Genomic DNA, 15,433 nt, shown 5'->3' on the forward strand with positions numbered 1-15,433 from the left:
CGAATAGAAAGAAACCTTCTTCAGAAACCTTTAATCTTTTAAGATACTAGCTTTTGCCCGCGACTCCGTCCGCGTGGCGTGTTATAAAAGGAGAAAGGTTAAAAAATGTTTAATTTTATTATTTTTAAATGAGGTTACAGTATAAGTAGCTCAGTTAAATAATGAATTGTTATTAATTTCTAGATTATTAGTTTATGATTTGGTTTGATATTTTAGGAAAATACGATCAGTTTCGAAAATTTAAACAAAATTTAAAAATTACAACAGAAATACGCCGTGAAACGTCCGCCTGGAAAATTCAACAGAAAACTACCTACGAAAGATTTGAACCATCCAAGAATAGTGAAAAGTTCTCCCGCAAAATTCAATATTTGACACGACCATCAACGACGTCTGCCCTCACGCGTCTGCCGCGTTCCGGTTGCTCAGGGCCGGGACACATAAACACGATACGACGTCGTGTCGTACCACGATGCGGCGTCGTTTCACGATGCGACGTCGAAACGATGCTCGTCGTGGGAATCTACGACAAGCATCGTAAAAAACTACGTCGCGACATCGTAACGTGCCACGATACACGGCACGACGCCGTCGATACAATGCAGGGTGAATTGTCGCAGTTAATTTCGAGAAATGGACCGCACTAGACGCGTCCTGCTCCTGCTGTATTTAAGAAGATGGATAAAGAAAAGACAGAAACTGAGAAGATACTGGATCCACCCATTTCTTTTAATCATGAATAACGGGAGCCACTTTATACAGAAGTACAATGCCTTAAAAATAGATCACATCAAGTTTTTTGATTTCTTTAGAATGAGTATATCAAGTTTCGAAGAGTTACTTGATCGGATAACGCCACATATAGCAGGAAAATATGGCAGAGGCAGACCACCTCTTGAACCTCTCGAGATGCTGGGATTAACTGTAAGGTAAAAGAAACAACTTTTTCGTAACATTTTTTTTAATTTCACAAATCAACGACACTAGTAACAACAATTTTTGAAAATTAAGTTGCTAACAGAATAAGCTTTATTTTAATTTTACCCTTTGGTTTCGTTATACCGATTATCACTACGAGCTTTGAAGGAGTCACCGTATTGGTCCCCATTAATTATTATTAATTAATCATTTTTTTATAAAGGAAACAATAAAATCAAGTTTTTTATTAAATGAACATTACACCGTGATTACACCTTTAGATTCCTTTTTTAAGAAAAGTCGTAAAGTGTTAGGGGTGACTCTGGTTCAAGTGATGTCCTCGAATGATCATCAAATTCGCTCTCTTCGCTTCGGCCATGCGTGGCAGCTGGTGGTGGTGTTGCTTCTTGGGTAGACTGTGACGAACTACCGGTTGTTTGGTAACCGCATTGGCACGCACTTCGCCATAAACTTTGGGGTCTTTGTGTTTCATAGTTACCCTGGTACGAAGATCGATAGTTACTCTGTGGATAATATTGATGTGATGGTTCGTGTAGATCCGTTAAAACTTGTAAGACCCGACTTTGAAAAATTAATGTTTGATGATCACTTAGTTTATTCAAAGATGACAATATCGCTTTAAAAAAAGATAAATGTCTGTTTTCGGGCTCTTCTAATTTTGACATAGTCTCTTCTTCAAATGTATCGATAATTCTCTTTTTTCGTGCTGGAAAGGCGCCTGACGGACTTTTAAATTTTCTTTTTGGACTTTCCTTTTGTGTGTTCTGATAGTTTGTTTCTTCATCCATTATGCTACTATCGGTTTCATTTTGATCATTTCTGTTTAAAAAAAGGAGCTGTTTATATAAATGATATTCCTTAAGTTTTTAAGCGCCTGCTCCAGATTTATTTATTTCTTTAAGTTTTTTTACGTACTTGGCATAGTTATCTTTAATACCAGTCCATTTCTTTACCACAGCATTACCTGAAAAAATAGTATTTACGATGTCACGTTAGGAACATTATCAGTCCATGTTTCGTAGCCGGTTTTGTGATGTGATACTTGCGTATACACACGCACACACTCATACACGCACACACACATACACATACACACACAAACATACACACGCGTACGCACGCACGCATGCACGCACACACGCACACACACATATACACTTTTAATTATTTCATTTATTTATTCTCCTATTTTATTTCAGGTTTTTGGCATCAGGAAACACCTTTAAAGACATGCATTTAAACAACTATCGTGGAAAGTCTAATATTGCTAAAACTGTAAAAATAGTCTGTGGCGCTATATGGAAGCATCTTTTGATCGAAAATATACCGAAAATAACTACTGAGCGACTAACAGAAATTGCTGAAAACTTTGACAACAGTGCCAACTTTCCTAATTGCATAGGCGCACTTGACGGGAAACATATTCGTATTTGGAGTCCCAAACATGGCGGATCTCTTTTTTATAACTACAAAAATTATCATTCTGTATTGTTGTTGGCTTTGGTAGATGCTAAATACAGATTTATATATGTTGATATTGGAGCATATGGCAAGGAATGTGACTCAACTGTTTACAATAATTCAAAATTGAATGAATTACTGTTAAAAGGACAACTTCCTTTACCAACGCCAAAGCCTTTACCAGGCTCCCAAACACCTTGTCCTTTTGTTTTTGTTGCAGACGAAGGCTTACCATTGACAAATAATATAATGCGCCCATACCCAGGAAAACATTTGACGATTCAACAAAGAGTTTTTAATTACCGTTTGAGCCGAGCAAGAAGATATGTAGAATGTGCGTTCGGTATACTGGCTAACAAGTGGAGGGTATTTCATCGACCATTAAATGTTTCTTTAAATTTTTGCACAAATATTATAAAAGCAAGCTGTGTTTTACATAATTTCATTCTAAACCGTGAAGGAGCTCAAACATTTGAAGACATGATAATTGATGATTCGTTTATTGAACTACAACAGTCAACGCAAGAGGGTAGAACAAGAGCTACCGACATAAGAAATGAATTTTGTAATTACTTTAACAGTGACGTGGGAGCTCTAAGTTGGCAACTAAATAAAATATAGGATATTACTTACCAAATTTAGTTTTTTCTTGATTATTTAATTCTTGAAAACCAGGAAATAAATTTTCGCACACCTCTGTCCATGCTGTTGTTTTGATATTTTTATTCCTATATTCTTCAGATGTTTTGTCCCATAGCACGGGACGCTGCTCGACTAGCGTTATTAAATGATCGACTTCAATAGCGTCCGTCATCTTTGAATTTTGAATAACAACTGTGGCACTGACACAGGAACGCATCGTGAGTTTCTACGACGCGACGTCGTGCCGTGTATCGTGGCACGTTACGATGTCGCGACGTAGTTTTTTACGATGCTCGTCGTAGATTCCCACGGCGAGCATCGTTTCGACGTCGCATCGTGAAACGACGCCGCATCGTGGTACGACACGACGTCGTATCGTGTTTATGTGTCCCGGCCCTCACTCGGGTATCTGCCCCCCCTCCGCGCCTCGCCACCGCTGTCGCCGCCCCACAAACGCCGCCGCGGCCGCGACGTTTCTTGGTTGCCACTACCGCGAGCTATAAATTTCAAGCCTCTAACTCGCTTCCCGTTCCCAGGGAAATTTTTAACTTTGCATTCACTAAGGTATTTATAATATATGCATGTCAAATTTCAAGCATCTAACTTATGCAGTTTAGATTTTTTTATACAATTTTTTTTTACCCGCCAATTCCCATTTTTCAAAATACAGCCATAACTAAAATTTATATTTACTAAGGTATGCATGCATGCTTTTATTCGTAGCATGCATGCTAGATTGAAAACATCTATCTTACGCTGTTTAGATTTTATCATACAAATGTTTTTTCCCGCTAACTCCCGTTCCCGTGGAAATTTTGCAATATCCAGTTGCAACTAAGCTTTAAGTTAACTATGTAACACCCCATTGTACTACATGGAATGCAATAAATAATTGAATTGAATTGAATTGAATTGAAAACATCTATCTTACGCAGTTTCGATTTTTTCATACAAATGTTTTTTTCCCACTAACTCCCGTTTCCGTGGGAATTTTGCAATATCCTGTTGCAACTAAGCTTTAAGTTAACTAAGGTACCTGCATGCCAAATTTCAAGCGTCTAACTTAAGCGGTTTAGATTTTTCATACAAAAGGATTTTCCCGTTAATTCCCGTTCCCGTGAGAATTTCGGGAATTCCTTTCTTAATACACTTCTACGGTACCTAAGGTACCTGCATGACAAATTTCAAACGTCTAACTTGAGTGGTTTAGATTTTTCACACAAAAGGATTTTCCCGCTAATTCCCGTTCTCGTGGGAATTTCGGGAATTCCTTTCTTAGTGCACCTCTACGGTACTTAAGGTATCTGCATGCCAAATTTCGAACGTCTAACTTGAGTGGTTTAGATTTTTCATACCAAAGGATTTTCCCGCTAATTCCCGTTCCCGTGGGAATTTCGGAAATTCCTTTCTTAGTACACTTCTACGGTATCTAAGGTACCTGCATGCCAAATTTCAAACGTCTAACTTGAGTGGTTTAGTTTTTCATACAAAAGGATTTTCCCGCTAATTCCCGTTCCCGTAGGAATTTCGGGAATTCCTTTCTTAGTGCACCTCTACGGTATCTAAGGTACCTGCATGCCAAATTTCAAACGTCTAACTTGAGTGGTTTAGATTTTTCATACAAAAGGATTTTCCCGCTAATTCCCGTTCCCGTGAGAATTTTGGGAATTCCTTTCTTAGTGCACCTCTACGGTACCTATGGTACCTGCATGCCAAATTTCAAACGTCTAACTTGAGTGGTTTAGATTTTTCATACAAAAGGATTTTCCCGCTAATTCCCGTTCCCGTGAGAATTTTGGGAATTCCTTTCTTAGTGCACCTCTACGGTACCTATGGTACCTGCATGCCAAATTTCAAACGTCTAACTTGAGTGGTTTAGATTTTTCATACCAAAGGATTTTCCCGCTAATTCCCGTTCCCGTGGGAATTTCGGAAATTCCTTTCTTAGTACACCTCTACGGTATCTAAGGTATCTGCATGCCAAATTTCAAACGTCTAACTTGAGTGGTTTAGATTTTTCATACAAAAGGTTTTTCCCGCTAATTCCCGTTCCCGTAGGAATTTCGGGAATTCCTTTCTTAGTGCACCTCTACGGTATCTAAGGTACCTGCATGCCAAATTTCAAACGTCTAACTTGAGTGGTTTAGATTTTTCATACAAAAGAATTTCCCTTCACTACTCTGCTCCTATTGATTGTAGCGTGATGAAAAGTATACTATTACCTGTCCAGGAGTATGAAGAATAATTGTACCAAGTTTCATTAAAATCCGTCCAGTAGTTTTTGTTTCTATAAGGAACATACAGACAGACAGACAGACAGACAGACAGACAGAAAGACAGACAGACAGACAGACAGACAAAAATTTTACTGATTGCATTTTTGGCATCAGTATCCACCACTTATCACCCCCTGATAGTTATTTTGAAAAAATATTTAATGTACAGAATTGACCTCTCTACAGATTTATTATAAGTATAGATATAGAAAGTGTGTCTATTTCTTTTTTACTATAGCAACGTGTGTATAGTGTACGGGATGTGCCAATAGGCAGACAAAAAATGAAAAACAAGAAATATTGTTACACAAATATTTAATTTGCTGCTTACACAAAAATACTCAAGATACACGCCAAGTCACAATAAACTAACCAAATCACAGATAAACGTCGACAACGCTAAACTAGGCAAAAAATAAACATTTTTTTTTTTAGTGTAGAATAAAAAAATCACAGGTTTAGTACATGATAGTAATTTATCACAAAACTAAAAGTACGGTTGGAAAGTTGTTAGAGCCAATCTTTGACTGACCGAGGATTTGAAGGTAGCCCTAGATTTCTATCGCTTTATAGAAACGTCCATTTTGGTGTCTAATGTTTTATTTTTATTTGTCCCATTGGGGAAAGGCAAAGGCAAAGCCGTACAGCCATGTGTCTAATGAACTGTAATGAATTCTGAATTTACATCTATTTTTCCAAAGACTTTCTAAAGCGGCTATCTAACAAAATGGTTGATGAAAAATCTTTTTTTTTATAAATATGAATAAGGTTATTAATACACCAGTCATAATACTTCGATAATCACAATCGCGAAATATGATTGGCTGTTATATTTTAGGCCATCAGACTATGCTATTTCGCCAAACGTATAAGAGCATGACAGGTATAGCTTAAAATAATATCAAGTTTCTGCTGGATTCAGCGCCATAGTTAATTATTAAGTTGCGCCATAAATAAATTATTTGACATTTCAAATCTGGAGTTACCATCAAATAATCCCACAAACGTTTACAATAACTAGTAAAGTTACTTGTTAATTTAATTGTTAAGTTATACATATATAAAAAGGTTAATCGACCAATTCTTATCTACACCCCTCATATATCACAGCGTTCCAAAAACTAAAGTTTACATTAGGATAGCTTATGTAGCCTTCTTTCAGCTGCACTACACAAAAAAAAACAATAGCTTCTATTTTTGAAACAGTTTATTTTTTAAGGAATTATTTCCTCGATTTTGAAACGTAAGCAAATAAAATATCCCCAACTACTACAGTCAATATTAAGCAGTAAGTACATACTATATTTAATTTTGTAAATTATAAAACAGCATAAAAAAATTATCTATTTTAAGTACTTACATAAGATCGTTTATGTTATTATCGCATGGGAATAATGGTTGAATATCCTAATGTAAACTCGAAAATGCGTTAAGAATAAAAAGAAATAACCATTGCAGGTGGCGCCATAAAGACATACAAAATAACCCTAGCGGATAAATTCGGCAACTTTCAATTCGCTGTTTCAGTCTGGGTAGTGGCGCCATCTAGTTAACAATTTGTAAACGACTATTTCCTTTCATTTCTAACGCGAATGTAGGCTTCAGTTTCTAACGGTACTTGAGTATTATAATGGTGTGTGATTTCTCTTTATTTTTTAAGTTGATTTATTTTCGGTGAAACTTATTTAAATAAATAAAAATCCAGATTCTCAACGTAGTACCACAAGGTAGTATTTATCGTCTTTTAGGCTATTTCTTATCGTTACATCTGATCTTATGTCATAGAATAAAGAATAATATTGCTTACAAAACGGTAACTTCCCGCACCAATTTGTACCAGGCGCAGAGCTCACCCCCTCTGGGTCTTACTTTAATCTCAAATGGCCGTAAGCTGCTATGGAGTAAGGGAGATAGCGCGCGGACTGTGTCTCGCTTGCACTTAGGCAGCACGCGGTAAGAATGAGATTTTTATTGGAGGAAGTACTTTATTGATTATAAAACCATTCTTCTATAAAACGTAGCACTAAAAATGCACTGTTTTCATTCGTTTCATTTTGGCTAGTACTTTTTGAAGTCCTCTCAGTCCACCCTGGGCCGAAGTTCGCGCCCAACTGGGCACCCTCAGGCCTGTTGTCTTAAACGTTGTACCGGGTGAGAGCCACCAGCGCTCCCCATTTGTCCGGCCAAGTAGTTAACGCCATCTGCGGCAAATCTACCATAAGCTAAGTCAAAAAAAAAATTGAAGAAAGTTTTTTGTATATTTGCCGCAAGTGGCATTAAGTATTTGGCCAGCCAACACGTCTGAAGATGTCCCGTTTGGCGCGAATCTCGGCTCAGGGCGTGGTCTGAGAAGATTATACGGAGTCGGTTTCGGGGCTCTGAAGTGTTGTTATAGCGAGCTGATTGGCCGCCTCTCTGGCACCATAGTACTCTAGAGTAATCCGGTCGTCAGGAGAGCAGATAGTCTAAATCAGGTATTACATGCGAAATGGCACACACCATCATATGTCTCAAGAACCACTCTTACATAATAAGTCCCTTTAGTACGTTAAGGCGCCCAAGGCACACTGATCACACCCACAATTTGCGCCGCTCCAATAAAAATCAAAAGACACTAAGGTCACTACATTAGTATCAACTTATACCCACACTTGGAAACTTGTCAGTCAATTACAATTTTTAAAGTCTAAATACGATAATTACTAAGTTTTATACATGTACTTTTTAAAAACTTTTTTTATGAAAATGAAGTGAGTTAATGAAAGGAGTCCGTAGAAACACATCATCATCATAGCTTTTAACGTCTACTGGAGATTCAAGTAGTGTCTACGCTGTTGCTGGCAACACTGGTATAAAATAATAATTTGTAATATTTTTGCGTATGGCAATAATAATCGAGATTGAATGGCGCTTCCCGCCAAAGTAATGTAGTATTTTAAACCTAGTACAAATAGTGATTCGGAAAAAATGGGGGGGGGGGGGGTCAAAAAAGGCCCAGTTTACATTGCGCACTTATTTTTATATGCGCAAATGTCAACAGCCTCCGTGGTCTAGTGGTTAGAGCGTTAGGCTCACGATCTGGAGGTCCGGGTTAGATTCCCGATGGGGACATTGTCGAAATCACTTTGTGAGACTGTCCTTTGTTTGGTAAGGACTTTTCAGGCTTGAATCACCTGATTGTCCGAAAAAGTAAGATGATTCCGTGCTTCGGAGGGCACGTTAAGCCGTTGGTCCCGGCTATTAGCCGTAAAAAACACCTCCACCAACCCGCAGTGGAGCAGCGTGGTGGAGTATGCTCCATACCCCCTCCGGTTGATTGAGGGGAGGCCTGTGCCCAGCAGTGGGACGTATATAGGCAGTTTATGATGAAATGTCAAATTGCAATATTGCTTTTTTTAGACGGAATTGCTTCGATGTGGCCTTTTTAGTCCCTTTGGTGTTTTGATTAGAAGAACCCTCGCTCCCTTACCATCACATCTACAGTCCACTAGGAACACCGAACATACGTGATACTTTCTTTCTAGACTGTATACGGGAACGGAAAGGTACCGTACATTTGATATAACTTAAAAAGTAGCACACATTTTTTTTATTAAAAGACGAAGTAGGATTCAGAATAAGTAATGATGCCCACAATTTGACAGGTCTTAAACAAGTGCCGTCCTGCACTTACCAGAAGTGTAAGACAGGGATACAGCTAGTTTACGTCTTGTCAAAGTAATTTGGTTGTTGCCTGCATCGGCACCGTTCCACGTTCCACAGTGGGAATGTTTCCGTAAAAACTCTTTAATAGTAAGGACACTGACTGCTTTTTTTTTTCAAATTGTTCTTTCTTGTAGTCTGGTCTTATTTACGAAGTGGTTAGGTAATAAAGCTCTTTTTAGATATATTTTTAACCTTTTTTTTGGCCACATCACTGATCGGCACCGACATCTATATCTTTTTTTTTGTGTAACTAGGCCAAAAAAAATCTTTTTTTTTTCTTTTTTTTACAAGTAAATAAACACGATAAGCAATGCTTGTGTACAAATTGTTGCTAAGTATTATTAAACAGAACGACCAATTCAGTACGATTAGTGATTATATTTCAATAAGATATCATTTTATAATCGTCTCAATGCGCGGTAAGAATTAGATCTGTCAAAGTACGTAAGCTAGTGTTGTGACGTTTATAAGCTTAGTGACGTATCAGTCGATATTAGGTCGAACAATTCTTTTCTATCTAACAGTATAGATCGCGAGAGGCACTGCCTTTTATACTCATTTATTTCTGAATTCTCATGCCATTATCAGCGAAATGTTTACAAAAAGAAAAATATATACAAAAAATAAGGAAACTTTATCATGTAAACATAAAAGGCATTAGTTAATTAAATAGAATAAGCTTTTTATGTTTGGATCATAAATAATTACCGCGTGCCCAACGGTGAAGGAAAACATCGTGAGGAAATCCACATTCCCGAGAAATGCATTTTCTGAGGTACGTGACCTAACCTGTATTGGGCTGGTTTTCCCTTCGCGGGTTGGAAGGTCAGACAGGCAGTCGCTTCTAAAAAGCCGGACCTGTCAAGTCTTCAGGTTAGGTAAGGAGACCCTGTGGAAAACGGGATAACGCTAGGAGAATGATGACTTACTTATATTATATTAACGTCCTAAGGCCGAGATTTCCAGACACGATGGTAAAATAATGGGGGTTCGATTTTAAAAGGAATTTAAGTTATACATACACTCACGCCGGGGTAAGCAGTGACTATGGAAATCCATTTGCTTCGACCCTTGCACACTTCTCTATAAAAAACAGGTATGCTCAAAAGTGACAGCTAACATTTCAAGGTTAGCCCAGCTGAAATCCCACGCTGTGTTGCCATTTCGTAAAAAAAATTACACACGACCAATGTTTTTAATTTACTTTACAAGGAAATTTTGAACTTTCAGTAAAAGATTTACTTACAGTTTTAATGATTGTTTATATGTAAATTACTTAATTTTTTAAAAATAATAAAATTGGAATGTTGGAGATATCTATTTAATGGTAACACTTACGTCATCAAAGGGCTAGCAATGGCGGCTTGTCATAGGATTGAGCAAACCTGGTTTTCTTATACCATAGCTCCCTCCAAATTCATCAATCACTCGCACTTCACTCACTTCAATCATTTCTTCGAAAGTCCAAAACAGTATTTCTACAGACTCCGAAAGTATAAAATTAATGAGAGCACCGCTAAAGTAACGTTAGTCATAAACGAGAGAGAAGGACAACAGAGGGATAGGAATTTACAATCTACATCCATAGAAAAATAGTGACAGTAAAGTTTACAATTTGTTCAGTGCTTTCATACCGTGAAGGGTGAGTTTTACTTGTAGTTGGCAAAAACTGATCTTTCCAGCTTAACTTATGTCATAGAATAAAGAATATGTGTAGAACGGTACAGCACTAGACCACGGAACAGCCTCCGTGGTCTAGTGGTTAGAGCGTTAGGCTCACGCTCTGGAGGTCCGGGTTCGATTCCCGATGGGGACATTGTCGAAATCACTTTGTGAGACTGTCCTTTGTTTGGTAAGGACTTTTCAGGCTTGAAATACCTGATTGTCCGAAAAAGTAATATGATTCCGTGCTTCGGAGGGCACGTTAAGCCGTTGGTCCGTTGGTATTAGCCGTAAAAACACCTCCACCAACCCGCATTGGAGCAGCGTGGTGGAATATGCTCCATACCCCCTCCGGTTGATTGAGGGGAGGCCTGTGCCCAGCAGTGGGACGTATATAGGCTGTTTATGTATGTATGTAGAACGGTAACCAATTCGTTTCGGGCGCCGTGCCGATCTCACCCCCTCTGATTCTTGCGGTTGTAGGCGGTAGTAGTTTTAGGCGGATGAGACGTTCGTCATATAGAAATTGACGATTCAAGTGTAACTATGTTACCTACTGAATAAACATATTTTTGAATTTAAATTTGCTTGAAAAAGCAACTGTGCCCTGTATTTAATTTTAGTTGGACAGTTCGAAAAATAGCACTGTCTCTTTCTTACATTTATCGTTAGTAAAGGACGGTACTATTTTTGTCCGGAACCGGCATCACTGTGCAATAAAAAAGCAAGTCAAGCGCGAGTCGCACTCGCGCACCGAGGGTTCCGTACATGCTGCCGTAAATGAACAAGGATTGTTCAAAAACTACTGTCTCCAAACGTCGACATAGGTCGCAATTAATTTGCTAATTGGAAATAATACGTAAAAACATACAACAGAATAATTTCGGATTCTATAAGTGTACCTTTTTCCTGCTGAGTTTCAGAACGCTAGACATCAGACAATTACCCTATTTCATTAAATTGAAAACGGGGATATGTGTATTTTATTAAACATTATAAAGAATAGACTAGTTTCTAACTAGTTAAATCAGTTACTTTTTACTAAACGTCTAAACACGAAATGACTATGGAATTTGTATGAAAAAGCACAATGTGACGTCATAGAAAAACGTGATAGAATGTCGGACTTATTATTACGTTTTTCTTGATTAAAATTCATAAATAAATTAAATAGAAAAAAGAAAATGTTTTTCGTTAGTCTTAGATCTGTCTTTATTTAGTAATCAGAATTTCATAACTTATCTTGAACCTAGTACACGACCCAATTTCCGACACCCTACAAGTAAAACCCAGTGCCTTCGTGATATGAAAGAACGCTAACATTTTACAATACGACAACATCACATCAACTATATGTTGAGACGTCTAATATAAAGGCTGAAGAAAAAATAAAAATGACTCCATCTTTATTTTTCCACCAACCGTAAAAACAGCTATGACAAATACTTATATGGTGTACAACATTAATTTAGGTTACTAGTTTTTTTGTAATACTCGAAAAATTTTGTATTTTTTTTTGTGTTAAAATTTGAGAGATTCTTAGGGTGCGATTACGTATAAGCGGAGCGTTTTAAGATCAGACCACATTTAACCTCTTCATCGCACTTTCTTATACTTCTATCACTTTCTGTTACTCAGATGCGTCTTTTGCTAGAGGGAGACAAACGACAGCACGCGGCATAATCGACGATACGGTAGAGTGAGGTCGCTGTCTCTCGCTCTAGCTAACGGCGGTTTTTAGTAACAGAAAAGGATAGAAGTATACTCCAATATGTAGCAAGTTTATTCACGCTAAGGTTGCCTAGACTTCTGTTTGTACTTCTGTCACATTTGTAATTGTTTTTAGTGTTGTGTTTATATGTGCAGTAAAGCGTTCCGGCCAAGTAGTTAATGCCATCTGCGGAAAATCTACAATATGTCACGTCCCAAAAAAAAAGCAATAAAGCGTTTTTGTATTGTATTGTAAGTATGTATAAGAAAATGCGATAAGGTGCTGACTAATGCGGTTTGATCTTTATTCGCACTGCAATAATTATACTTGACTCCTACCTTTTTTTTTCACAATCCAAGTAGTCGGCCATCCTCTTTCTCCTTCGCATTAATTACTAATAGGAAAATAAGCTTATATTTTATAAGACACAAATATATAGGCTAATATATAATGCCTTTGGAAATTGATCAGATCACACATAGAGAAAGCAAGTTGTACACAACACCAATGATTATAATCTGTGACAATATAATAAACGCTCCGCTAATCGCCCCGCTTATAAATGCCCGCACCCTTACAAACATTAGTGTATAAGTCCTGCTTGTCTGTCCCGGATTACGAAGGTGGTGAAATTTTGATCAAAATTAAGTATTAATAATCAAATTAATGTATTTGTTATTGAATATCGACAGGAGGGTTAAAAAGGCAACATAGAAGCAATTCACTTAAAAAGCAATTTGACATTTGCGCATATAAAAGTTACGTTACGTGTGCGCATATATTGCTTTTTAGATGAATTGCTTCTATGTGCCATTTTTAACCCCCCCAAGTTTAATAACAGGAAATTAATTGTATAGAATGTTTTCTAAGACAAAATACACTTGAACAGACTGACAATCGAACCTATATAGAAACAGTATTAACAGATTCCTACCAAAAAAATAATGGAAATTAAGACATTTTCTGGTCAAAACTTCATCCAACTTCAATCTAGTATAGATATACTATGAAAGTTACTTTTCGTATAGCTCTGTTACGACCTGAGTGTGTGAGCGAGATAGGTATATTTTGTAATTAATTCTTTATTCTTTTTTAAATTCTGAAATCAAAGATGGCAGTTAAAAGTATGAATCTCATCTTTGGCAATCATAGTGGGGTAAAGTATTGAAGACCCATACAAGAATAGGTCAACTGAAAGGCATAGGCAAAATGCTATCTCACGTACCTAACTATCTTACTATCGGGGGGTTTCACCAAGTCACAACCTGACCCCCACTATATATCTCACTCACTCACTCTCACTCTGAACAATTCCAAAAGTGACTCTCAAAGTGATCAATACGATAGTATACATGTGTGTTAAGATCAGTATTTGTCTTGTGAATAACATTTCAACCGTTGCTTGTGGTATGGTTACTTCTTACCGGTACATCGCTTGGCCCTCCCTTGTTTGATAACTTGAACCAATTTAACTTTTTGAGCTTCTGGTGATTCTAAATACTCATCCAGCATCTGTGGAAGAAATTTCTAATATTAGCTTAGTGGAGGCGATAATAAATTATTAATCAGGTGCTCAGCGGTGAAAGATAACATCGTGAGGAAACCTTCGACCGTATATATTAGTAGATGCAGTTCTATGCAAAATTCAAGCAAAATATCGTCCTAAAGTGGCACGACACTTTAATCTAATTGAAACCTTAAGTAACTGAGATAACTATGGAAATGCGGCTTTCGAATAAGAACGAAACGTGGCGCAACTGTTGTTGGCGCACCTCGGCTTGACGGTGCCATTTTTAGGTGACCGCAATGCATCAACCAATACCTTCATATATACAGAGCGTTAGTGACATCGAAACGAATACTAAGGAGGATGATTCAGTCCATGATTATGAGCTAATATAGTGGAATTATTTGTCACAAAATTCATGTTATTATGTTAGTGTTTTAAAATTATTTTCAGTTCCATACATTTGCGACGGAAAATTTAACTTGATATCGACTAAGAATCATGGTCTGAATCATCCCTCAAAGTTTTCGTAACGATGTTACTATCACTGTATATATTATATTCCATTCACTGATTATTATACTTATACTCCACACATAGAAAAATACCACTCACTGAATCAGGAAATCTCAGAAACTATAACACCTACAAACTTGAAATTTGGCTGGTAGATTCCTTATTGGGTATAGACATCCGCTAAAAACGGATTTTACGAAACTCTACCCCGAAAGGAGGTAAAACGAGGATTCGAAGTTTGTATGAAACCTTATAGCTTAGATAATCAGTTGTTTGCTTATATAATCTTCATGAATTGCTAATAAGGAGAAGAAGGAAACACCTGTGATCTCTTGTACTTGTAAACTTCAATGACGTCATAGTTGTGGGCGCATCTGCCTCGTTTGCACTGGCGCATCAAATATTCAAGAACGCAAATTGGGATTAGGGTTCCTGGTACAGACAGTAGCCGAACATTGTCTGTGCCCTGCCTATTGTATAGCAGCTTTAGGCCGGCCTCCGTGGAATAGTGGTTAGACCGTTCGGCTACGATCTGAAGGTCCTGGATTCGATACTCGGTGGGAACACTGTCCATGATAAGTTTTTAAGATTGTATTTTAGATAAGACATTGCAGGATGATTCGCCTAAATTAAATTATTCAAGGGTATTGGTGTAGTACTTCCATTGGTGTAGTTGTTCACAATTTTACATCACAAGAGTCTGTAAATGAAAACGGTTCGAAATTGCGGTAGGAATTATGTGGCCTTGATCAGACCCAAAGAGGGATAAATGTTATGGATACACTCATACTAGTGCTAAGTTTGATGGAAACGAGAGAGCCAACCCTCGTTAAGACATTTATGCTGCTTTCTGCTGCCAGCTGATTGGCATCTATAGTAAATGTGTTGCCAGGATCGTATCCTACGGGCACCGATATCTTTCGGTAGCTATCCAAAGACCGGCCTCACAGACGTTCATCCTGGTGATAAACACGGCAGCGTCAGCTGGTAACCAGCGTGCGACCTCCACGAGTA

General features: G+C 37.7%; 2 protein-coding genes across 7 annotated transcripts in view; one reads left to right on the forward strand and one right to left on the reverse strand.

Moving 5' to 3' along the window:
• The window catches only part of LOC126377320 (S phase cyclin A-associated protein in the endoplasmic reticulum), a 526,515-nt gene that overhangs the window by 419,781 nt on the left and 91,301 nt on the right, over positions 1–15,433 (reverse strand). For 3 of the 6 annotated variants that reach the window (XM_050024997.1, XM_050024996.1, XM_050024994.1), the window contains one exon: positions 5,617–13,908. In XM_050024997.1, coding sequence (XP_049880954.1) covers positions 13,810–13,908 — 99 coding nt within the window. In that variant the 3' untranslated portion in view covers positions 5,617–13,809. Of the gene's footprint in view, positions 1–5,616; positions 13,909–15,433 lie in introns of those variants that run through there. The other 3 variants (XR_007567843.1, XR_007567844.1, XR_007567842.1) reach the window with 2 other exon arrangements.
• On the forward strand, positions 561–3,099 carry LOC126377371 (uncharacterized). The gene is made up of 2 exons (XM_050025098.1): positions 561–929; positions 2,139–3,099. The coding sequence occupies exons 1-2, from the start codon at positions 634–636 to the stop codon at positions 3,019–3,021; spliced, it is 1,179 nt and encodes a 392-aa protein (XP_049881055.1). The 5' UTR covers positions 561–633; the 3' UTR covers positions 3,022–3,099.

This window comes from Pectinophora gossypiella, chromosome 23, assembly GCF_024362695.1.
Source record: "Pectinophora gossypiella chromosome 23, ilPecGoss1.1, whole genome shotgun sequence".
NCBI classification, from domain to species: Eukaryota; Metazoa; Arthropoda; class Insecta; order Lepidoptera; family Gelechiidae; genus Pectinophora; species Pectinophora gossypiella.